Source organism: Corvus hawaiiensis, chromosome 1 (assembly GCF_020740725.1).
Source record: "Corvus hawaiiensis isolate bCorHaw1 chromosome 1, bCorHaw1.pri.cur, whole genome shotgun sequence".
Classification (NCBI taxonomy): Eukaryota; Metazoa; Chordata; class Aves; order Passeriformes; family Corvidae; genus Corvus; species Corvus hawaiiensis.
This window is the reverse complement of record NC_063213.1, coordinates 36,237,161-36,260,500: the sequence shown is the minus strand read 5'-3', so window position 1 is coordinate 36,260,500 and position 23,340 is coordinate 36,237,161. Positions and strand designations below refer to the sequence as shown.

The 23,340-nt window shown below is 40.0% G+C and overlaps 1 protein-coding gene across 2 annotated transcripts in view; it reads left to right on the top strand.

The window, feature by feature from the left end:
• The first annotated feature begins 5,237 nt into the window (after positions 1 to 5,237).
• Positions 5,238 to 23,340, top strand: part of DNAJC13 (DnaJ heat shock protein family (Hsp40) member C13) — a 57,712-nt gene continuing 39,609 nt past the window's right edge. The window contains exons 1-12 of one of the 2 annotated variants that reach the window (XR_007202977.1): positions 5,238 to 5,455; positions 13,273 to 13,353; positions 17,568 to 17,643; positions 18,144 to 18,293; positions 18,644 to 18,685; positions 19,751 to 19,951; positions 21,049 to 21,255; positions 21,341 to 21,436; positions 21,577 to 21,668; positions 22,470 to 22,636; positions 22,736 to 22,815; positions 22,895 to 23,064. Coding sequence is in view for 1 of the 2 variants with exons in the window: in XM_048300356.1 (XP_048156313.1) it covers positions 13,286 to 13,353; positions 17,568 to 17,643; positions 18,144 to 18,293; positions 18,644 to 18,685; positions 19,751 to 19,951; positions 21,049 to 21,255; positions 21,341 to 21,436; positions 21,577 to 21,668; positions 22,470 to 22,636; positions 22,736 to 22,815; positions 22,895 to 23,064 (1,349 nt within the window). In the remaining variant the exon portion in view is untranslated. The remainder of the gene's footprint in view (positions 5,456 to 13,272; positions 13,354 to 17,567; positions 17,644 to 18,143; positions 18,294 to 18,643; positions 18,686 to 19,750; positions 19,952 to 21,048; positions 21,256 to 21,340; positions 21,437 to 21,576; positions 21,669 to 22,469; positions 22,637 to 22,735; positions 22,816 to 22,894; positions 23,065 to 23,340) is intronic. The other variant, XM_048300356.1, reaches the window with a different exon arrangement.

Below are 23,340 nucleotides of genomic sequence, written 5' to 3'. Positions count from 1 at the left end.
TGTATAGCTATTTATGTATGTAAATGCAAAATTCTCTAGGTTTATTTTAAAAATCCACATAGTTATGATGTGGGATTATATCATATACCACATCTAGATCTGGAACACAGATCTCTGATGAGTATTAAGAATAACTAACAACAGAATTAATTTGAGTTCCACTAGAGAGATGTCAAATACCTACGGGCATTAGGTTTCCCAGCCTGAGTTATCCTGGAGAAACTGTGGTTTCTAGTTTAGCAGACTACTGTGGGTACTGCCTCTTCTGTCCTGTCTCTTTCAGCCTGTTGCTCTGCTAAGCCCTTTCTCTCACTCCTTGCTTCTACATTTGAATCTTCCTATCATCCTATGTTGGTTCAGCTTCTATTCCTCAGATCAATCCCTGTCTCCTTCCTAGACATTCCCAGTCTTTCTTCTCAGCGACTTGTATCATTAACAGTGTTTTGCTAGGCCAGATCCAAGTGTTTCCTCTCCTTTTGCTTTCCCTCTTCTGTGAGTTGCCTGTATCAGTTTTCTTGAGAAAAAATCCTCTTCTCCTGAACACTTCTTCTGTTCAGAGTAAAGTTTTCAAAAATCATAGCCTCACAGTCTTCCTATTTTCCCAGTTCTCAGGTCTAGTCTGCAGAAGCTGACTGATTGCTCCCCTTCTCTCTCAGTTGTTCAAGGTATTTATCCATCCTATGATTCCCATGTGCAAAACCCACTCCTACCATGCTGGCCACAGATAGCACCTGCTCTCCAGTTCTGCTCTTCCAGAACTCCAATTTCTTCTTCGCCTAGCCCCTCACCTTTTTCAGAGTCTGCTCCTTCTGCAATGCCTCTTTGTGTTTCAGGGCACTTCCCTGCACGGGCTGTGTGTCAACAGCGGGCACAAATATTACCTGGGACATCTGCAGTACCTTCCACCACAAAATGGTCCCCAAGAGCCAGATATTTCAAAGAACAGTTTATCTTAAGCTGGCTTGCAATTCTAAGGTGAAGCATTCCCAGGATGAACTAAGTATATGCAATTTTCATTGTCATTTTATCAAGGTTACCACTGCACATATGTGTAGATTTTTTTTCAACAACCTGGCTAAATGCAGTCAAAAGAGAAGGTAGTTAAAGACTTCCTCTATGAAATGGTTCCTATTTTGTTTTACATGCAATAAACAATACATTTCTCCTTTACATTTTCCTTTGAAAAAATACAACCACACATTATTTTAAGCAGTGTAATTTCATTAGGAACTGTTACACCATTTTGCATTGCTATTTAGTTCCATAAAAAGATTCCTTCTACTATGAATGACATCTGAGATATTAAGCAAATCTGTTACATTCACTTTTCTTATACCAGATGTACCCAAAAAAACTAAGACTGGATTGCAACTAATATTGGAACTTAACTATTGAAAGGTAAAAGAGTTAAAAGATAATTTGTAGATTATCTTCAAAAAATACCAAAAAGACCAGGTTATACAATGGTATAGGTGGTTTAAGAGATTAAAAGTTAATATGGGAGTATTTACTGCACATAGGTCGATGCCAAAATGAAAGGATTATCCAAAGAGAAGAGGAGTTATTGGAGGGATGCTATGAATATGAATACAGATTGGCACGAATCACTGTATTGAAGACACTTATTAATAATTTAACAAAATTTATCACAAAGTTAATTATCTTAGACTACAGTTATTATCAAGCTATTAGCTAAGACAACAAACAAGTCATCATTTAACGAGTCTATCAGGAAATATAGAATTATTAATGGGGAGCATCCAGAAGTTACCTTTTAATTAATGTCACAAAGAAGATAAATTATCATTATTATCTGCATTTATTTTTAGACAAAATATGTCAAGATACATAAAAATTTGACGTGAGCTTTGAACAGCTGGCAGATTGTCAGCATAGTATTAATGGATCTTTGGGATAACAAAGAATAGAACAAAGACTGATGCAGTAATGTGGGTCTGATTTCCAGAAGGCCCTCTGTGTAACCTGCATTTTGCCATTTACAACAATTTTGCAGTAGAAGTGACAAGAGACAGGACAGAGGTTTCCAAAAGCATGTTACTTAATTAGATTTATGTGGGACTTGGACACTTACTTCCCCCTTTCAAAATCTTTGTTATCCCCTCTCAGTCAAGCACTATAATTAGTCATCAAAGGATTACTGTTATTGTTATTTGGTCATCTAAAAATTACAATTATTAAACATATTTTCTGTAAATTATCCTAAATTTATGCTAAACTGTGGTGTACCTCCTAGATACAGTCTTTAAGATCCCCATTACCTCATGGCAGAAAAGCAGTAGTTGATCTTAGAGTGGATGGTCCGGCACCCTCCAACACTGTAAGTTAAGTAAGAGAGTAAAGTAACTATTCTCAATTCTAGCAGGAACTTCTTTTCTTGTAAAACAAGGAATGGCAGAAAAATCTCTCATTTGTCCAAAGAGATGACACAAAATTCTGCCCCATCATTAGAGACAGTACCAGGAAGGGAAGTTAATTTGTCCATTGCTTGCTGCTTGCAGGCTAGATAGAAACTTGTTCTTTGTTATTGCTATAAACCACAATATATCTGTTTCAACAGTAATAGGATCTCTGCTACTATAGGTTGTAGGTACAATCACAATATTTACTGTTGCTGCAGAGAATCCTAGCATTGGCTCTACTGTATCTGTACTGTAGTGTGCTTGAAGAATTCAGCCATCCTAAACCACAGTCTTTCAGAATAGGTGCTGATCACAGAAATAGCCAGTGGACTATTAATTATTTAGTGGTGGACTAGAACTCTTCATTCCTTCCAGATTTCAATAATTGTATGGTAAGAAGAGACCTTGCTCTCTAGATTGGAGGTGGCCTGAACTCTTTTGCAAATGGAAGTATTTAAATGGACAAGGTCAGACTGACATTTCAGTACTTCAGATGAAAGATCTGGAAGAACTGAACATGGGTTTGCTTCTCCAAAGTGGATTAAAGCAATTTAACATTTTAACTTTCAAGAAGGCATCAAACCTGTGTTTTGTTATTCTTATTTTGATAATGGGAATGGCTCTGATAGGATTTCTGACTCTCTAAGTGACCAGGAAAACTGAGGGCAAAACACTACCTGTGTCAGACACAGGCAATAACAAAACTGCCATTGACATTACTGGAGTGAGGATTGTGTTCACTTTCTTTTAAAATTAAAACAGCAAACTTTTAAATTGAAGGTGTTAAAAATACAATTTTTGTATTCCAGCATTTCCACAAACCTTCAGCTAAACAGAAAAATGAGATCCTATCTCTAAAAATATCCAGCAGCATCATCTCACAAGAAACTAGAATGCTATAGTTTGCACACAATGTAATTTCAGAAATACTTTACAATTAGACAGTAATGAAATCCTGGTCTACTTTAATTTCTGAAAGATATTGTACCATGTTGTACTATATAATTTCCATAACTTCCTGTCAGAACTTCTAACCACACCTTCCTTGTTTGCTTTTTCTCTTAATAATCATTTCAAAATTACTATTTCACTATCTCTCAAATTTTCTCTATCTTAATCTGTGTTCTCCTTTCCTTTTATCAGTTGCTTGCATTAGAACCAAAGTTAATATCGCTACTTAGACAAAAGCATGTCCAAAAATAGAGGAAAACACAGTTACTGAAATACTAGCTTGAGCTGAATAAGTATACTGAAGTATAATCGGTGCTGTCTGATTAAAATCCATACCTGAAAACATTGATTACTACTTTGTTACACCAATTTCATTACGCAAGTGTAATTTTTTGTTTCCGAGTAATAAACACCTAACAAGCTGCTGCTTTACTTCATGTATTTTACCTACCTATATCAACAACGAAAAATAAATACTAAAACAAAATCAACACCCGCCGAACAAAAAATCCTCTGAGCCAACTAATCAACAAAACCAGAAATTGCTCCAAGCCTGTCCAAAAACTCCTCCATGCACTCAAAGAAACTCTTCTGAATCATATGACTTCCCTCTGAAATTAGATTCCTACAATTCCTAGTACGTTAATAAAACATTAAATCTTTTTTTCCCCTCCCTTGAAGTTCTGTAACCAAAAGCAATTTATCAGCTTCCCCAAAGTAATGTTATTTTCCCATCAGCACTATTTTATCACAGTGCCCCAGATTCAGAGGACTAGATTTATCAAAAGAATGACTGACTAGTATTTATGCATCTTAAGCAAAATATAAGACAAATAGTTTATCCTAGAATCACAGAATATCCTAAGCTGGAAGGGACCCACAAGGATCATCAGTCCAACTCCCAGCCCTGCACAGGACACCCCAAGAATCACACCATGTGCCTGAGAGCATTGTCCAAAAGCTTCTTGATCGCTGTCAGGCTGGTGCTGTGACCACTTCCCTGGGGAGCCTGTTCCAGTGCCCAACCACCCTCCGGGTGAAAGTCTTTCTCCTGATATCCATTCTAAACCTCCCCTGACTCAGCTTCATGCTGTTTTCTTAGAGTCTGTATGATGAAAAGGATATTAAAAAATCAGCAATTTACAGCCTGTGGTTTTGATCTTTTTTCTCCAAGATAATTAGTTCCAGTCACAGTTTTCCCCTCATTTCTCTCTTTATCTGCAGACTTTAATGACACTGTTTTAGGGGAAAGACCATGGTAAGCTCATGTATGCTAATGCAAGTCATATTTAAAAACATTCAAAATATTTATGCCAATCAGTAGGCATTTTAAGGAGGTTGTGTTATAAATGCTGCCGTAGTTTACAACGTTTTTGGGAAATCTTACATCTGGTGCAGAATATGGGGAAGTTGGCGAGGAGCTCAAGAGTCCTGTAACAACTCAGGAGAGTGGTTAGCCAACCACATAAATCAGTGATTCAGCCTCGGCAGCCTTAATGTGGCATTTTAACATCGCTTCTACAGTCACGTAAGTAATGGGCATCATTTAAAAAAGCGTGCTCTGGCTTTTTAACTGTTCAACGCGCCTTTCACGGCCTGAAGCCGCCCCGGCAGGAGCCCACCGGTCAGGCACACTCCTCAGGCGACGCGCAAAGGTAACGCGCCGCGGACCTCCTCCCGCGCCGGCGCGACGCGTGCGCAGGGAGCCATGCCGGTTCCCGGCAGAACAAGGCAGGGCAGGGCAGGGGGCGAGGGTAGGAAGGAAGGAAGGAGGGCGGGCGGGAGAGAGAAAGAGAGAGGCGGAGGGAAGGGGGAGGCAGCGCGGAGCACATCAGGTGACCGCGTCCCGTGACGGCCCCGGGCCGCACGGCGGCTGCGCCGAGGGGGCGGTCTCGCTGCCCGAGCTAAGATGGCGGCCTCCAGCGCCAGGCTCTGAGGCAGCGGGAGCGGTGTAGCGGGTGCCGCCCGCCCGGCCGGCCGGAGGGTGAGGGGCGAGAGCTCCGCTCAGTGCCTCTTCGCCCTTATCACCGGGAAAGCGCATTGCTGGTGGGGGCAGGTCCGGGCAGCGCGGGCTCCCCGGCCAGGTAAATCCCAGCGGCGGGGGACGTGAGGGGGCGGCGGCAGCCCCCACCTCCTTCCACGGTCCCGGGCGCTGCTCGGGGCCGGGTGGGTGGGCGGGGGGCGCGCCCGGCCCGCGGGGCTGTGCGGGCAGCGGGGTCGGGGCTGGGGCAGGACTCGCTCTGCCGCCCGGGGGCTGATGCTGCCGCCGGCGCAGCCCCAATCCTGCCCCAGCCGTGAGGGGCCTGGGGCGGTGAGCGGGTGTCCCTCGTCCCCAGCGTGGTGCCTGTCACCAGCCGCGCGCAGCCCTTCGCTTCCTGTATCCGAGCAGGGGAGAGTCTGGGGGTGTTCTCCAGCCTCAGCCCGCCCGGTGCTTCACTCGGCGTGCCCCGCACCTGATGCGGCTTCTGTAGCCGCCGGGCAGAATTTGTCCTCTCTCTTAGAAGAGTACTGACGTGTCCATTAAGAAAAGGCACGTTATTTTTCTCCTCCTGCCCTCAGATCAAAATATACCCGTCAAGAGATGCTTTGGGAAATAATTTATGAAGGATGGGAGAGATACAATCTCACAGAGAGATGAGATTTTGTTTCTTTTTTGAGTGCTAACGGTATGTCTGAAGAGCATGAGCAGAACTAGATGCATCTTTCAGAAAATCTACCCTTAACGCGCTTATTTTTCCAAGACTGTTTGAATTTCTCCTATGGATGCTTTTAGCTTGATTTTTGTTTTATGAAAGTCAAAACAACTAGGCATATTGGATGGTTTTCTGTCTGCAGTGAGCTGCCAGCAGTCTTTGGGATAGATTTTCCTGTCAGGTGGTGTGAAGCTTGTACCTTCATAGCTCTGTCTCTACTGAGGGCCGAGTTCTGAGCCATAGTAATGTTGTCTTAGCACTTCAGTTGGGAGGGAGAGGTCTTTTTTCTCTTTTCGGCTTGGTTCCCTCAAGCTGAGGGAGTGTTTGAGCATTCTGCTTGGGGGAAAACATAGGCCTAGAAGTTTATTCAGAGACTTCCTGTGAATGCACTTAATCTCTGCTATGTGGCTGCTTTTGAAGTTAATGTAATCTGAAATGTGTTTTCTCTTTTTCTCCTGTGCTCTTTTACAAATAAGATCTATAATGGTTGGACTAGATACAATTGAGTAGATAACTGCTTCGTTTCCTGTTACGTGGCGCTGGTTAGATAATACTGCATTTCAGAAAATAATCCTTGTTTTAGAATTGAAGTTCTCTGAAGCTGAAGTCTTTTTTTGTTGTTGTTGATTATTAGATTTGTCTCCATAGGCCACTTGCATGTAGTGAGATATGTTGAAAAGAAGGAGGCTGTTGAAGGGACTACTAGTGACTTGAGTTTCATTTTAGGATTGAGTTAGGAAGATGCTCTACAAACAGCCTGCCATGAATAAAATCAAAATAACAGAACCAGTATTACAGATGTGAAACTTAAGCTTGGCTCTAGCCTGCTTCAGTTCATAGATATGCAGCTTGGTCTAATTCCTGTCTACTATAGGCAGCCAAGTGCCAGAACACTTAACTAGAAGTTACTGGCGCCTTTCTATTATTACTGACAGTTTTTTCCACTTGCAGCAAATATCTGAGTGTTTGGAGACAGAGCTGCATTTCTGTCCCTGTGTGGTATTGACTTTCCAGGAACTTTAAGCTTGTATTTCAGCCTTGTTGGGACACATTTTTTAAAAGATTTATTTCATATGTATTGCTTGCTCCTCTGGGTGTCATGTGGCATTTTTCATAGTTTCCAAGCACGTATTTGTCCTGAGGGACTGAATCACTGTGTATTTCTAGATTTTAAGTGATATGCTGAGGCTTGGTCTTGAGAGCTAGATCTGTTTTTCATACTGAAGAGGTGACTTTGCTTTAACTTGTTTGAAGCTCAGTAAGTGACTTAATAATTCTTCTGCTGGCATTCACCCATATCTTGAAGTGTTAACCTTCAACTGCTTAGCTTCCTGATTTGCTTCCAAAAAACTATTCTCAAGTCAAAAAAAATTAACAACTTTCTTGCCTCACTAATAAAACAGAACATTATTCTGAAGAAATATGACAAGATTGCTAAACTATGACTGAAAGGGACACTTTTTTTTTCTTCCTTCCCTTAGTGAATATATCCTTTTGTTCTGATAGTCACCTGTCTAGCTGGTGAATCGGATTTGTTCACTGGTAAAGCAGAATGCTAATATAAATTTAAAAGAAAACCAGAATCTTCCACACTTTTTCTTATCCTCAACACTGGTCATCAGTGAGGGAATGGGTCACCTGGAGGATGGATGCTAATGTTGTCACCATCATTTATGGTAGTAATAAGGCTGAAATTCTCAGCCTGTTTCTGTTCTGGGCCACTGAAGGTGGGATTGCTGCTATCACTGCAGCAGACTGCATGTAGCTTCTTTTAAGGATCTGGTGGGTCTTACCTCCTGCCTCCCTTACAAAAGGGACTGAGAGTTCCTACACTACAGATGAAGAAATATGTTTGCACAGCTAATTAGGCTGTAGTATTTCAGGAGAAGAGTATACTGTTCAGGGAAGAGGAAAAATTAAGGCTTGTTAAAAAGAATCTGTCTGAAGGCAAAACTCTGCCAGTTAGTGACCACAGCAGTGAAAGAGGTCGCTGAAACATAGATAGCTAAAACATTTCAGTGCAGGAAAACTCACTTATTTAGATAATGGTTTTAAAGATGCAGAGGAGTAGATGACTGGAAATCAGGCTCCAGACCCTTAAGCTAGAAGGCAGATATGTAGAACCACAGAATAACACTACCTTAGGGGTTTTTTTAGTGCTTTGCTCTCATTTCTTTCCAGTTGGTCACTGTTTTTCTGCTCATAGTATGTCTTCTCTCTCAGAAAAGTTACACTTGAGCTTGCTATGAGTGTCTGTCCCTCCGTAGTAAAGACTTTCCAAGAAGTCTAACTTGTATTTGGCCATGCTGAAATAAGTCTTTAAAACAAAATCTCAGTTTCTTATCTGCATTTCTCTTCCTCTTTTGCCCACAAAATCTCATTTTCTTATCAGCCATTTCTTTTACTCCTTCCTGCAGTGGAACAGAATAATAATCCTGTGTGGCTCTGAATCCTACCTTGCTAAACCTTCACTTAAGAAAGATATTGAGGCTTTGTAATAATAGAGGGATAATATGATCAGGAAAGAACTCAATCTGAACTCTGCACTAAACTTTGAGCCCATGTCCAAACTTCCAACTTATTAAATAAATTGAAGGAAACTTATGTATAAGTACAGCTGTGCCTATTGCTTTGATGCAAGGTCACAGCTTTGCTTCTGACTCAACAAGTGGTAGTTTGAGACTGACTTGTCTCAGTTTCCTGAAATAGATTGTTTTCCCAGATGGTAGTTTTGTCTGAAGAATGTGAAATCCTGGAAAATAAAAAGTGCATGCAAATTGAGCATAGCTTGTGTAATATACCTACTTGTGTAAAAGGTCCCTTTCAACTCAAGCTATTCTATGTAGCTTAAACTCTGAGGCAGGGGGAGTCCTGGAAACAGTTCTGGCCCTTTAATTTAAGGGGTTGCTATTTCTGGTACATGAGGCACACAAAAATCTGGTTTCAGCTCTTCCCCTAAAGCTGTTTCACTGCTATTTACGGTACTACAGGAACCAAATAGGAAAGTATTGTTGAACTGCAGTCCTGTGAAAAAGCTGATTAAAATATCCAGGGGATATTTTGGGGAGCTGGGGTCCCAAAAGAAGTTGCAATTTGTAGACAATACTTTGCCTGCAGAATCCTTGGATTATTTGACTATAGTCTGCATCAGCATTCAGCATGTGCACTCTCAACTAAACAAATCATGTTTACAAACTGCTACTTTCAAAGTAGGTTTTGCCTCTGCTCCAGTGGAATTGGAACAACTGGGTGTTTCTCTAGTACCAAAACTTTGAAACCCATCAGTATGGGATATGTAATAGCTGTGCTGCAAAGTATTCAAAATAACCTTTGAAGTTGTGACTTCTCTACTCCTAGGTACCCCAGAACACGAAGATGATTGTTAAAGTTAGTGCTTTAGTGTCCTGGATGCTTTTATGAGTGAAGTAACATATTTCACTCAATTTGTGTGTTAAGTCAGTTAACTTTTTAAAGGTCTATTGAATATGGGAAGAAGAGGTAAAGGTAACAAGAATGTTCTCTTATTTTAGGAAATTAATCTGATAGGACTAAGCAGGCCACTATAGCTTACACTGGCAATATGGCTAAACTTGATTCGTGGTAAAGCCTGATGTGTTCTGCAAAGTCAATGGTTATACTGTCTTCGGTGCTAAAATTACAGTCTGTCACACTGTAGATAGTACAGCAAGAGTGATGCCACTCTGGTTCTGCTGGAATGAGTGAAGGAAGAGAACTTTTTGGTTTCTTCTAAAGTATCTTTGTCTTTGGTATGAACTATTTTTTTCATCTTGTTCTTACTGTGAAATCAAAGACAGCTGGAAAATAATTGCTGGACTTTAACACAGCAGCTCAGAACACTGGGCTACTGTTAGCCCTTCTCTCTGTTAAACTGCTGGAAAATGTGTACAAGAATTAATTGTTACTAGACTTGGGCATGTATTGCCCCTGTGGTAGCCTCCTCAGTGGGAGGGATGGTTGCAATCACTGTCCAGAAGCACAGTGGGTAAAGCATCAAAGCTAAATGATTTTAGTAGTTTTCATCTAAACCAAAAAGCAGTCTGGTGAATTTGTCACTTGCACTTCAGGTACAATACTTCATGTATCAGTATCCTGATTCTAGTTAGATGCTGGTGTTAAAATTACTGGAAGCTGCTGGTAGCTCATAAATTAATGTTTCTTAGTTCTGTATTATTAGGAGTAGATATTTACAACCTTGAGAATATCTTGCTTTAAATACTCTAGAGCAAGTGGGAGACCCAATAGAGCTGGTCGGAGGAGTCTGGTATTGGTGAAACTGGAATTACAGATAAACAGATCTTTTAATCCTGTACTTACTGGAGCTAGTCTTGTTATAAGCCTCTTATTTTATTTTTACTAATACTTTAGTCAATGTCAAGAAAATGGCTTTGAAAGAGAGGCATGAAGATTGAATATAGGACATGTTGTTCTGAAAGATAACTTTAAAACAAAATTACCAGATCTAAAGTGTGCTGCTGTACAGCAGGATCTGTGTAGTTTGGGTAGAGTGTAATGGTTTGATTCTTATCCATGGTAATAATAATAGTTCTTAAACCCAGCAAAACAGAGAACTTCAGGAGTAATCAGAATGCTTTGGGTTGGAAAGGACCTTAAAGATCATCCAGTTCCAACCTCCCTGCCATGGCAGGAACACCTTTCACTTGACCAAGTTGCTCAAAGCCCCATCTAGCCTGGCCTTGAGCACTTCCAGGGCTGGTGTAAGAGTGTCCAGAACTTCTCTGGGCAAAACCTGCTCCAGTGCCTCACCATCCTCACAATAAAGAATTTAATCCTAACATCTAACCTAACCCTCCCCTCTTTCAGGTGAAAGCTGTCACTACATGCCCAAAGCCCCTCTCTGGCTTTCTTGTAGGTCCCATTAGGTACTGGAAGGCTGCTGTAAGTTCTCCCTGGAGCTGCCTTTTCTCCAGGCTGCACAACCCCAGGTCTTAGCCTGTCTGCACAGGAGATGTGCTCCAGCTCCCTCCCTGGCCATCTTTGTTGCTCTCCTCTAGACTCACTCCTAGAGGTGTGCACCAGGTCCTCCTTATGTTGGGAGCCCCAGAGCTGGACACAGTACTGCAGGTGGAGTCTCATGAGAGCAGAGCAGAGTGGAAGAATTGCCTCCCTTGGCCTGCTGGCCACTCTTCATTTGATGCAGCCCAGAATGTGCTTCTGGGTTGTGAGGGCATGTTACTGGGTTGTGTCAAATTTCTCAGCAACCAACACCCCCAAATCCTCATCAGGGCTGCTTTCAAGCCATTCTCCACCCAGCCTGTATTTGTGCTTGGGATGCCCCAGCCCAGGTGCAGCATCTTTTATGTGGCCTTGTTGAACTTTGTGAGGCTGGCATGGACCCACTACTCTCGCCTGTCAGAGCCCCTTTAGATGTCATCCCTTCCCTCCTGCCTGTCAGTTGCACCACGCTGCTTGGTGTCATCAACAAACTTGCAGAGAGTCCAGTTAACACCTGGCAAAGGTGTTTACACAGTGCCAGTCTCAATCTTGACCCCTGAGGAATGCCACTTGTCACTATCTCTACTTCAACATTGAGCCATTGACAGCAACTCCTTGAGTGCAACCCTCCAGACAATTCCCTATTCACTGAGTGGTCCATCTGTCAAATCTGTGTTACTTCAGTTTAGGGGCAAGGGTGTCATGCAGGACAGTGTCAAATGCTTTGCACAGATCCAGGTAGATGGTGTCAACAGTAATAATGCTGTTGAATATCTTGTCCCTTTCCAAAAGCTGCCTTTAGAGAATTTAACTTGCCACAAGTCACTGGAGTATTAGTTCTGAAGATTTGACTCAAAGATTGAGTCATTGAAACATGTAAATACTGCACTTCTCTCTTCCCAGAGGCAGTATCCCAAGTTTCCTTCAGTAGGTAGTGATGATTGCTCTGGTTCTTCACCTGAGGGAAGGAATTCTAGAGTTCATTTTGATCAGGTTATCCATTCTTCATGCTTATGGCTCCCTAACTGCTACAGCCTTTGTTCAGAAAGAAAATAACCTGAAGTTGTAGAGTAGACCTACAACCTGAAGTTGTAGAAATTAGTGATGAGCTAATGTTACGGGTCGTCCATCTGAAAATAAGAAATTTTCATTTACCAGATCAAGCAGAGTTAGCTGAAAGTAAAAAGACAGTGGGTTGTTATCTAATTTTCAGTGGGGTACTGACTGGAATTGGGTTCCTTGAGAGTTGCTTCAGGCAAGCTGTGTTCTTGCAGACCAGCGTTAGTGCGTGATGTTTTGGGGATGCCACCATGTTATTGCTGTGAACCTGAGAGTAGTACCAGTCTTCAATCAGTAACACAGAAGCCTGTTTTAACACATTTGAAAATAAAACTAATGCTGTAACAGTAAATGAAGAGTGACAACTTCACTCTTGTATTTAATCAGGGAATGTCTGTTTAACTTCCTTGTTTATGCAATAACAGCACAATGAAGTAAAAAGGAGGTTAAATTCTGAACAACTCAACATGCATTTGTTTCAGGCATTGAAAATAGTAGTGTTTACAAGCATTCCCTAGAACTTAGCAGCTCCTAAAGCAATGATCCACTCAAGCAGTTGTGGGCAAGTTTCACTAAATTCCTCTTTGTGTGTGTGTGTTTAGGGAATAGATATTCCTGTGTGAAATAAGCATGTCAGGATGTTAGTGGTGAGATTGCATAAACTTTTCAGCACAGGAATGGTACTTAGTCAGCTCTTTGATCACAATGCTTAGCTAATAAGTAAGTTTCTCAACCTCAAATTCTGTTTCAGACTGGAAAACAAATTGTTCTATGTATCCAGATAGCTCCTTACTGTTTATTTCAAAATTCCAATAGGACTTTGGCTTAGCTGGAGTTGCAGGTAGAGGGCACTCAAATAATTTTGATATCACACAATTTTCAGGAGTAAGGCATTTTGGAGATGACAAAATATATTTGAATTTGCATGGGCAAAGGTGCAGTGAAAGTAGAGTGATTGTAATATGGCAAATGGGACATAAATTACTGGAACCTGGTACTGTTAAGGAGTAGCTGGTGTAACAAATGCAGTGAAGAAACTAATAGTTCTTGTGCATTGTTTAATAAACATAAGTTTAAAAACAAAGTCTTTTTGTCTTGAAGCATATTGATGATTAGTGAACTTTGGTTTTAAATAAAAATCCTGAGTACTAACAGGATGTCTCCTTTGTTTTCAGGCCTTGGCACAGAATGAATATAATTAGAGAAAACAGAGATCTTGCTTGTTTCTACACAACAAAACATTCATGGAGGGGAAAGTAAGTAGTTTGAAGTTTGTTAATTTTGGTTTTTTGTTTTTAATGTTTTGTGTGACATTTCTCCTCTGTTATTGGATTTAGCTGCATAGTTTTAACCTCATCCAACAGATGGATGAAAATTGAACTAAAGGCTCCTGCTGCTCAGTCTCTGAACTGAATGTATCTTCACTAGAATCAGTTTGGATTTTAAACACTGTGTTTTACCCTTTGTCTGCTTATGTTCCCACACTGCAGTGTAGCTTTGAAATGGACCACCTGACTTAGTCAGCTTCTGAGTCTCTTGAATTTACTATATAAAACAATAAATTTAAAGTGGAAATGCTTCTTCTCAGAACAGGTTTATGGAGGAACAGTGTCTTATGTACTTTAATAAATGAGGATCACTTAACAAGTTGTATAACAGATTACCTGTTAAACTACTAACTGAGATAATTTGAAAAATTCTGCTAATAGAAATAAACCTGATCCTAATGGTGGTCTTAGAGAATTTTTGGTGATGCTTCTGTCTGCTAAAGCTTGGTAATGTCTAATAAAATTATCCACTAAGTTATTGTAACTGGTATTTGTTACACTGTGTCTGAAGTCAGCTCTTACAGGACTTTTTTTGGTATCCTTACCTACTGTTCCTTTTCACATGCATAGTATCTCTGTAGAATGGGGTTTCTCCTTGCTAGCTAAACATCAACATAACGAAGAGGGTGAGTTATCTGCACCTTGGGAACATGAGAACTGCTTGATTGTAATGGTTATATAAAGAAGTACAGTCCTAATGTGTTGTTTGGCCAATAAATTGAAACTAGTTGATTTATTTTGCCTGTCTGACACATTCATCCTATCAAAGACTGGGAATACTGAGAAGGAAAGAAGGACAGAATTTCAAGGAGCAGCAGTCACGGATCTTCCTGTGAATTGTGAGAGCTCCCTGCTTTTTTGTCAGCAAAAATTAAAAGTCTGGGTGGTTCAGAGTCCAGACTAGACTGAGCAGCTCTCTGAGTGCAAAATCTTTCCTCTACCAAGACAGAGTTTCGATTGACTTGAAAGAAATTGTTTAATATTTAGTTTTATCTCAGTAGAATTGTATCCAGTACTTGAGTAAATTGAGTCGTACCTGAGTTATGATCCATGCATTTGGAGTTGTGTGGGCATGGGTGAATAAACTATTTCCCTTAGTAACAATAAGGTACTATATTGGGGTAGAATATTAGAAGTTTGTTCCTCCTAGTCTTTCTGTTAGAAAACACCTGGTCTCTTTCTCAGAATTTTCTGTGGCATATGTGCAAATTTAGTGTGTGTGTGATTTGAGCCGTTTGGTGAAAACCAAATGCATAAACCTCAGATTTCTTCTTTTGCCCAACTCCTTTCATTAAAGAGCCTGAGGCAAGCTCTTGAAGTTATGATCTTGAACCTTGATAGTAATGTTCTGGTACACTTACAGAAGTCTTAGAGAACTTCAGGCTAAGTCTAAAGTTTAGGACAGATTCAGTGTAAAAATTCAGTGGTGTGTTAGTACTTTTATAATGAAGGGGAAAGAAGTAATTAGTAAGTAGTTGCCTCTTGTTTGTTGCAGCAGAAGCTTATTTGGTTTATAGTAATTTTATATTTGAATGCTTTAGTCCACTCAGTTCATAGTTCTACATTCTCAGTATAATCTATGTATAACATTAAAAAAATGTAGTAACTTAATGTGTGGTGCTAAATGAGCCTGAATAATTTTGACTACTCATAGAATTTGTCACTTTGAATATGGGCTCTGTGTGTGTGTCCGTAAAGTATTTCCTAGTAGTACAAATAATGATGCTCCAGTGTTAATCTGTAGATCTGTAAAATTAATGAAGATTGTTTTTCTGTTGGTTGTGGTGGTATGAAATTTGTCTACCAGGTTCATTCTGATTAAAAAGATCTCTACAGTGCTTTGAAATAATTAGTGAATAGGCAAAAGCTTTTTTACAGGGAAGAGGATGTTTGCTTCAACTCTTCTCAAAACAGCCTGGGATTAGACAGTACTGCAGAGTAGTTTGAGAGATAATTAATAGTAAACTCTTCAAGTCCTGAAGGTGTGAATACCTTTCTTACATATTTAAAGGTGAAGTTCTGAACAAGAGTAGGCCATGTGTAAGAGCTGACTTCTGAATCTGCTCTGTTCATGCAGCAGGACTTGGGCCTTCTGAATTTACCTAGGGAGAGGAAACAAGGGAAACTCAGCAAAACTGCTGTTCTGTTTTGTGTTCCTTGCCCCATCCCATATTAAGAATGCTGGAAAATAAATGCTTCCTAGATCTTGAAATGTAGACTTGAGCATGAGGGGAGAAAAGGAGGGGGCTGTGATGTTTGGAAGCTGGTCTTCAATTATGTGTAATGGTTGCAAATCTTTACTCTGCCACAAAGCACTGTGCAGCTCATAGTAGGCTAAGTAAACAAAACCTTGAGCAAGTAATAACGAGCTTTATTACTTGTGATATGCTGTTCTAAAGAACTTAAGCCTTATTTATAAGTTGTATAAAAGACAGAATACCTACCTAAATTGTGCAACAAGAGGAGAGGGAACAGTTGGTTTCTTCTTATGAACTAAGAACTGGAGCATTCTCTGACAGGCTGAATGTAGTGGAATTATTAGCAGCTAGAGTAGCTTCAAACATTCTGCTTCATTACTTCATGACTTCCTTGACCGGCATCTTAAATAAGGAAATTTCAACTATGTGGAAAAACAAACAGGTTTTGCAAATATATTAAACATCCTTAAGGTGGCAGATCAGTTCAATACAGGCGTTCCTGAGCCTTGAAGAAAATAAGCACTTGTTTAATTCCTAGGTAAACTCTGTGCCAGTAACTTGCACCAGTTTATTGGAATAATAATGGAAGATGGAAGGGTATTAAGTTTGTGAGATTGCCTGACTGTCAGATAGATGCTCTTGACCTTCCTGGTATAAGGGATATGTGGGAGCTGCTCAGAATATATTTGAAGCCCATGCAAAGTTTGACCTTATACAGAAATGATGGCTTGTGCTGCAGACCTGTCAAGTGAGAGGGGAAAAGAGACTGCAACACAAGAATGCAGAGAAGGATGGAAGAAGTGACCTGCTGGTTCTTGATGCAGTGTCTAATACGGCACAGATTCAGATTAGTTAAGCACCTGGTTGATTATATCTTTTCCAAGCAAATCCACAGTTTGCCCAGAACTGAAACTTAAATTCACTCAATCATTTTTAATGTGGACAACTAGCCAAAGTATTTTTATTTGGTTCAAGAAAGGCATTCATGTTCAAATGCTGTTGCTTTAGTCAGAGAGTACTTACTGGTACTGGCTCTGGTTCAGGTTTGGCTTTACTTTTTGGGCCGGATGGCTTCCAGATGGAAGCACCCTGTAACATGGTTAGTGCAGATAATAAGGTATTATTAATAATCAACTGTTTCAAACTCTGCTTAGTTATGTTGCAGAACTTTCAGATCCAGAAATAGGTAAAGAGTCTTTATTTGTTCAGGGTATGTTTTGAAGATAATCTAGTAAATGAAGCTATGGTAAGGTTTCGATTTTGCACTTGATGCATCTAAATGCCTTGGCTTTAGCTCATTGCTGGTTGTTTCTGATACATCTGAAACACCAGCAACTACCTTGCTACAGCTGTTGTTTAAGCCCTGGCACAGTTAACATATCTATGATATCGATGTACAGTGACTATAGCTTCAGTGATCTGAGTCTTTCTAGAGTTTGGTAGCTTTGGTTTCCCTCAAGATGGAGAAAATCAGGCTTGGCCATAGTAGTGCTTTGACTTGGTACAGTATTGTGACCAGTTGTGTGAATTGGATTTTGTGTTAAAACTGTTGTCTGAGACAGCTTCAGACAGATACTTTAAACTATTGCAGGAATGGTTGGGGTTTTTTTTCCCTATCTGTGTAGCCTTAGAATTTTTTCTGGTCTAGTAGTACCTTTCAGTGCGAGTTCCAAGAGTCTTTGATCCTGACTTAGCAATTAACTTAAGAAAAGGTATGCATAAATAAATATATTTAGTAGTATTTAACTTGTATGTCCCCTTTATGGATATATAGAACAGAAGAGCTTAACATATTGTAAGGGTAAACTTCAGGCTAAGAACAAAGAAAATTCCATATCCGTTTCCTAACAAAGACCTGTATATATCTTCTTAGCATCATTTTTGCAGTTCAGCAGGGGTTTTCCTGTGACTTCTGGAGAAACTTAACACTTTTTTGTTTTCTAGATATAAGCGAGTCTTTTCAGTTGGAACCCATGCTATCACCACGTACAACCCCAACACACTAGAAGTTACAAATCAGGTAACTATCATTTTTGAAGTTGATTTTTGACTTACATTCATTATCCACAGTGAATAGTTACATTCAGGCTTTAGAAACCATCTAGTCTGACAAGCTCTCAGAAAAGCCAGAAGGTGTGGTAGCTGTGTACAAAAGCACACATAACAGAAGGTCTGTGTTGCCTTCGCTGACTCCACAAATACCCAGTAAGGTTTTCTACTTTTAGGCAATTTCTCTGTTTTGGCCAACAAGTAGTAATTTGCCTTTGGCTGTGCTGTTCCAAAGGAACTGGGATAAGTTTGATCACTGCTAAGCTATGTCCCTGAAGGGAGTCAGGACACTTACTTACTTTGCACAGTATCAAATAGGAAGTTCCAGCTAATGCTGTCGTGTAGCATGCTGACTGTCATCTTGTTACAGCCTGTCCCTGGGTTATTATAGGTTCTAAGGGGTTTAGAAGCAGGGGGAGATGTAGCTGTAAAATTACTAGCAGTATAACCTAATTATTTTCAATTGTCTAGTGGCCTTATGGAGATATCTGTAGTATTTCTCCTGTTGGAAAAGGACAAGGAACAGAATTTAGTCTCACTTTTCGCAAAGGGAGTGGAAAAAAATCCGAAACACTTAAGTTTTCCACAGAGCACAGAACAGAACTCCTTACAGAGGCACTGGTAAGATTTTTATTTTTATTTTCTTCAAGCAAGCAGTAAGTACTTGGTTACCATTACCATTTGTGGTAGCTTATTATGCTTTCTTTCCCTGCATAAAAAGTAGGAAAGCAAGTTTTTTGAGCTGTGATGTTAATGAACTTGATCTAGTGTCAGTTGCAGCAAGTACTGCATGATTTGTAAACAGGGAGTAAAGCTACAAATATTGAATATATTAAACTGCAGTGGAATGGTGAGCCTTCTGAGGAGGCTTAATATGAGTCCCATGAAACAGAGTCAGCTTAAATGTAGACTTTCTGGATAGATTGGCTGTCATATTTGCATTCATTCATGGTTAACTTTTTTAAAAACAGAGATTCAGGACAGACTTCTCAGAAGGAAAAATCACAGGACGGGTAAGTGTCTGGCTTATCTGCATCATGTGCAGTTTTAAGGAAATGATCTAAAGACTTCTACTTTGTTCATGTATTTTATGGTTGTGATATATGTGCTACCTAAAATAGCTTTTGTGAATTTGGATCTGAAGTCTTTAAGAAGAGAAAATGGAGTTTGTTCAAAAGCAGGAAACCTCTTTACCAGTAGAATATTTGAACTCTCTTCAGCTGGCCTGAGCCTTATGCTTGTACATGGACTATGAATCTTACTGTTGAAATACAGGGCTGTGGCACGTGGAGTTCTTACTTGGAAAGAAGAAAAACATTGATTCATTAGTCAATGTTTACTTTACTTTCTAACTAAATACTTTTCTGCATAACATCCTGAACATTTGATGCTTCCTAGAATGATTTCTATAGGTCAGATTACAGACAAGATTGGCATTCACTGAATTGTGGTAACACAGTAATAAGCAGCACAGTATACAGAGCTTTATATTTGTCTTTTGGTCATAGAAAATAGTACATCAAGTGCTTAAAGTTACTTTAAGTAATTTGAAGTATTTCGTAGAATAAATCTTCAGTCGTGAGCATAGTAACACTGGTGGAATATGGGGATCCCCTTTGTCTTACTGTAGTGTAGAACAGACCTCTAACTTTTGCTGGTTTAAATAAGTCTCTATTTGTAATAGAATGTGACTGCAGGAGATCAAAAATTTTCACTCCAGTGGTAAATGTACCTTAACTTGATTTAATTAGCTGAATAACAGCATTTGGTATAAATGCTATTTCCTCATCTAACCACAGTGTTCAGAAGTCTGTGAGTAGACCACCTTCTGCAGCAAGAGAACTTACTTCTTTCAGGAGTGGCTCTTTTGGGATTCTGTTCTTGCTTCAACATGGATTATTTAAGCTGTGACCTCCTTGTCAGTTGACAGCTACTTTCCTTTGCTTCATAGTGTTCTTAATATAGATAAGAGCATTAAGGGAAATTATATAATTTTTTGAACTTACTAGCTAAGTAGAGAACTATTGCTGTGTAGTAAAGGAGTGTGTGTAGATGTCTTAAAATAGCTCTCTCTGCAGAGGTATAACTGCTATAAGCATCACTGGAGTGATACGAGGAAACCTGTGATTCTGGAGGTGACTCCTGGAGGTATTGACCAAATTGATCCTGCAACAAATAAAGTCCTGTGCTCCTATGACTACAGAAACATTGAAGGCTTTGTTGATATTACTGGCTATCAGGGAGGCTTCTGTATCCTCTATGGAGGGTTTAGTAGATTGGTGAGTATTAAATCAAATATCTTGGTATGGTTCTTAGGATGTTTATAGCTGCATATTTAATAATGAAGCTTCAACATACGTGGCGCATACAAGTATGTGTGTCTTTGGGACCCATCTGTGGAGCCTCAAGGTTTATGGACAGGTCCTAAAAGGAAAGGAAATTAGTTAAAACATTTGAGAGTTATGTATGGGTTTGGTTATGGTTTTTGGTGTGTGGGGTTTTTTTGTGTGTGTGTTGCGTGTTTAAGAACTAGAAAGGATGAAATATCTTGGGCTTTTTCAGGTAGAGAATATGAATGTGATGTGGATGTGGAATTTCCTGTCATTTCTCAAAGTTACAGAAGTGACAGGTAGTATGTTACTAAGCTACCTAACCGATGGAGGGATTCTATTCAGAAATAGATTGATCAGTGATGCTGTTGCCTCTTTAGACCTGTGATCTGATTACTTGGCAGCTTTGCTTGGGAAATACTGCAGTGTAATGTTGGTTCTAGAGTCATGACAGGGTTTCTGTGTACTGTACTTCAGGATTTCTGTGTACTGTACTTCAAGCAGCTGAAAAGGGTCTTTATGTTATTAACAATAAATTAATTCCTAGGTATAGCTACCTCAGTCTCTACTAACAAAATAGGACTAGATCAGGGTTTCCATGTCTTCTGTACTGCAGCATGCTTTTCTCTGGCATAAAACTAGCAATATATAATTGATCCTCTAGAACTGCCCTTACCTTGCTGATTGCCAGTGGTAGCCCCAGTTGCTTTCTCTGGCTCCTCGCTTCTGCCAGGCTGTCAGGGTCTGTTTCCAGGGGTGGACAGGCAGGTCATGCAGACCATAACTTTAATGGCACACAAATGTGTAGCACAGTGTCCTTGAGGAATAGCTGCTATAGATTTTTTTTTTAAAGGCAAATGTAAACTTAATTGTGGATCTCTTGTGCAATGAATATGTGTTTATACCATGCACTTAGCAAAGGCTAGTCTGCCTGCTGTGAACATTCCTTTGTGTTAGGTATATAGTAGAAGATTGTTAAACTGTGATTTTCTTCAGCTGTGTTGTATTTTTCACCTGTTAACTTTTTTTCTTGACAAAATTTGCAGCACCTGTTTGCCTCTGAGCAAAGGGAGGAAATTATCAAGAGTGCAATAGAGCATGCTGGCAACTTCATAGGCATCTCTCTGCGGATAAGGAAAGAATCCCTAGAATTTGAGCAATACTTGAATCTTCGCTTTGGAAAGTACAGCAATGATGAGTCTATAACATCTTTAGCAGAGTTTGTTGTTCAAAAAGTAACACCTAGGCACTTGGTAAGGCTATCAGACTGAACATACTTGGTTCCTGTTAAGTACTAAGTGTTCTCTTTCCTAGCATGCCTCTCTCTTGTTTTACAAGGAACCTGTGAAAAGAGTACTAGCTCTTACAGAAGCTTGCTTAGTTGAGAGGGATCCAGCTACCTACAACATTGCAACTTTGAAACCTCTAGGCGAGGTAAGGTACATTCTTTCTCAGTACCACTTCTTCTAATGAAAGCTCTATAAGAGTGGAATTGATAGTATACGTAAGCCTTAATTTGTAGAGTACCTAAATAACACTGCTTCATGAATGTGATCCTTGTCCCTTATTTTTAGGTATTTGCAATAGTGTGTGACTGTGAAAACCCCCAGCTTTTCACCATTGAATTCATCAAAGGACAAATTCGGAAATACTCTTCAACAGAAAGGTAACTGGAGCTTCTGTGCATTACAGGTTCAAATGAAGTTGCTAGTGTAGTGCTTGTGGTTTCTCAGCTTCCATAAACTCTGACCTTTGGAGGGGTTTATTCAAAGCCTTGCTATTCTAGCAGTCTGCCACTTACAAATCAAGATTTGTTACAGGAAATAAATCTCTCCCATTTGCCTTCATCCCAACTTCGAGCAAATCTCTCCAGAAGATTTCTGATGAACATGAAAAGGTGTTGGACAGTTAGGTACAGCCTGTTTCTCCTAAGCAATATAGTTCTGGGTATGCTGTACTTGGTTAAGTAGTCTATCTCAAAGAAGGGAAGAAAGCACAGTTGAAGTAATATGGAAATGTAAAGGCTGTGAACCCTTTGAGCTCTTTGCTTGAGACAGTCTTAGTTGATTCTATTTAAAACAACCAACAGAACAGTCCCTGAGTGCACTTGCAGTTGTAATACAGTCTAATCCTGCTAAGTGAGGTTTTGCAGAAAGCACAGGGATGATTTGGCTCACAACATGTGTAACTCATTAACAGATAATCTAGAATTGATCCCATTAGTGAAAGGCTGCAGCTGGCTGTACTGGATGTAAGTCAGCTCTCTCCCTGCAGTGAATAAAGGAACACTGAAAGTCTGTGGTTTCTTCTGGAGGTGTAGCTGTTGGCACTAGTGGTAGTAAGAGATTCCAGGTATTACTGCCTTTCATTATGTGATTTTTTTTCCGCCCCATTTTTCTTATGACTTGGTTCTTTGGCACCACTTCTCTGATATAAATTGTATTTGTGTGTCTTTGTCCCAACGCAGAGATTCTCTCCTGGCTAGCTTGTTGGATGGAGTGAGAGCCTCTGGTAATAGAGATGTCTGTGTGAAAATGACCTCCACACACAAAGGCCAGCGTTGGGGATTACTCAGTATGCCTGTAGATGAAGAAGTAGAGAGCCTTCATCTGAAGTTTTTGGCTGCTCCTCCAAGTAAGCTAATGCTTCTTACATAGGTTTATAGTGCTCTTTAAAGCATCCAGATACTGAATCAGGCATTGTGCGCTTAACTTTTGTTATGTCTTTTTCCAGATGGTAACTTTGCAGATGCTGTGTTCAGGTTCAATGCTAACATTTCCTACAGTGGAGTCCTACATGCAGTTACACAAGATGTAAGAATAGAGCCTTTACCCATCCTTCTAAGATGTTGCTAATGCATAAAGAAATTATTGATTGCTATTTTTTAACCAGGGTCTGTTCTCAGAAAACAAGGAGAAGCTCATTAATAATGCCATAACAGCATTGCTCTCCCAAGAGGGAGATACTACAGCATCTAATGCAGAGCTTGAAAGCCAGTTCCAAGCAGTAAGACGACTAGTGGCTTCAAAAGCAGGCTTCCTTGCCTTTACTCAGCTTCCAAAGTAAGTGCAAAGTCTCTTCATGCTTGGACATAGTAGGTGAAATAGTTCTCGAGGTTTTTTTAGTAACTTGGATCTAAAACTGAGAAATGGAGTTAGGACTCCCTTCTGTAAAAGATTGTAAGACTCTGTACACGATTGTTTACAGTAGTGTGAGGTTGTCACCCGGCTCTAGTGTAAATTGAGAATCCCAGGTAATCATTAGCAAGTAAAGCTGATTCTTCCTGTGCTAAATATTCTGTCTTGAGGCAAATACAGTTTAATGATTTTCCTAGAGGA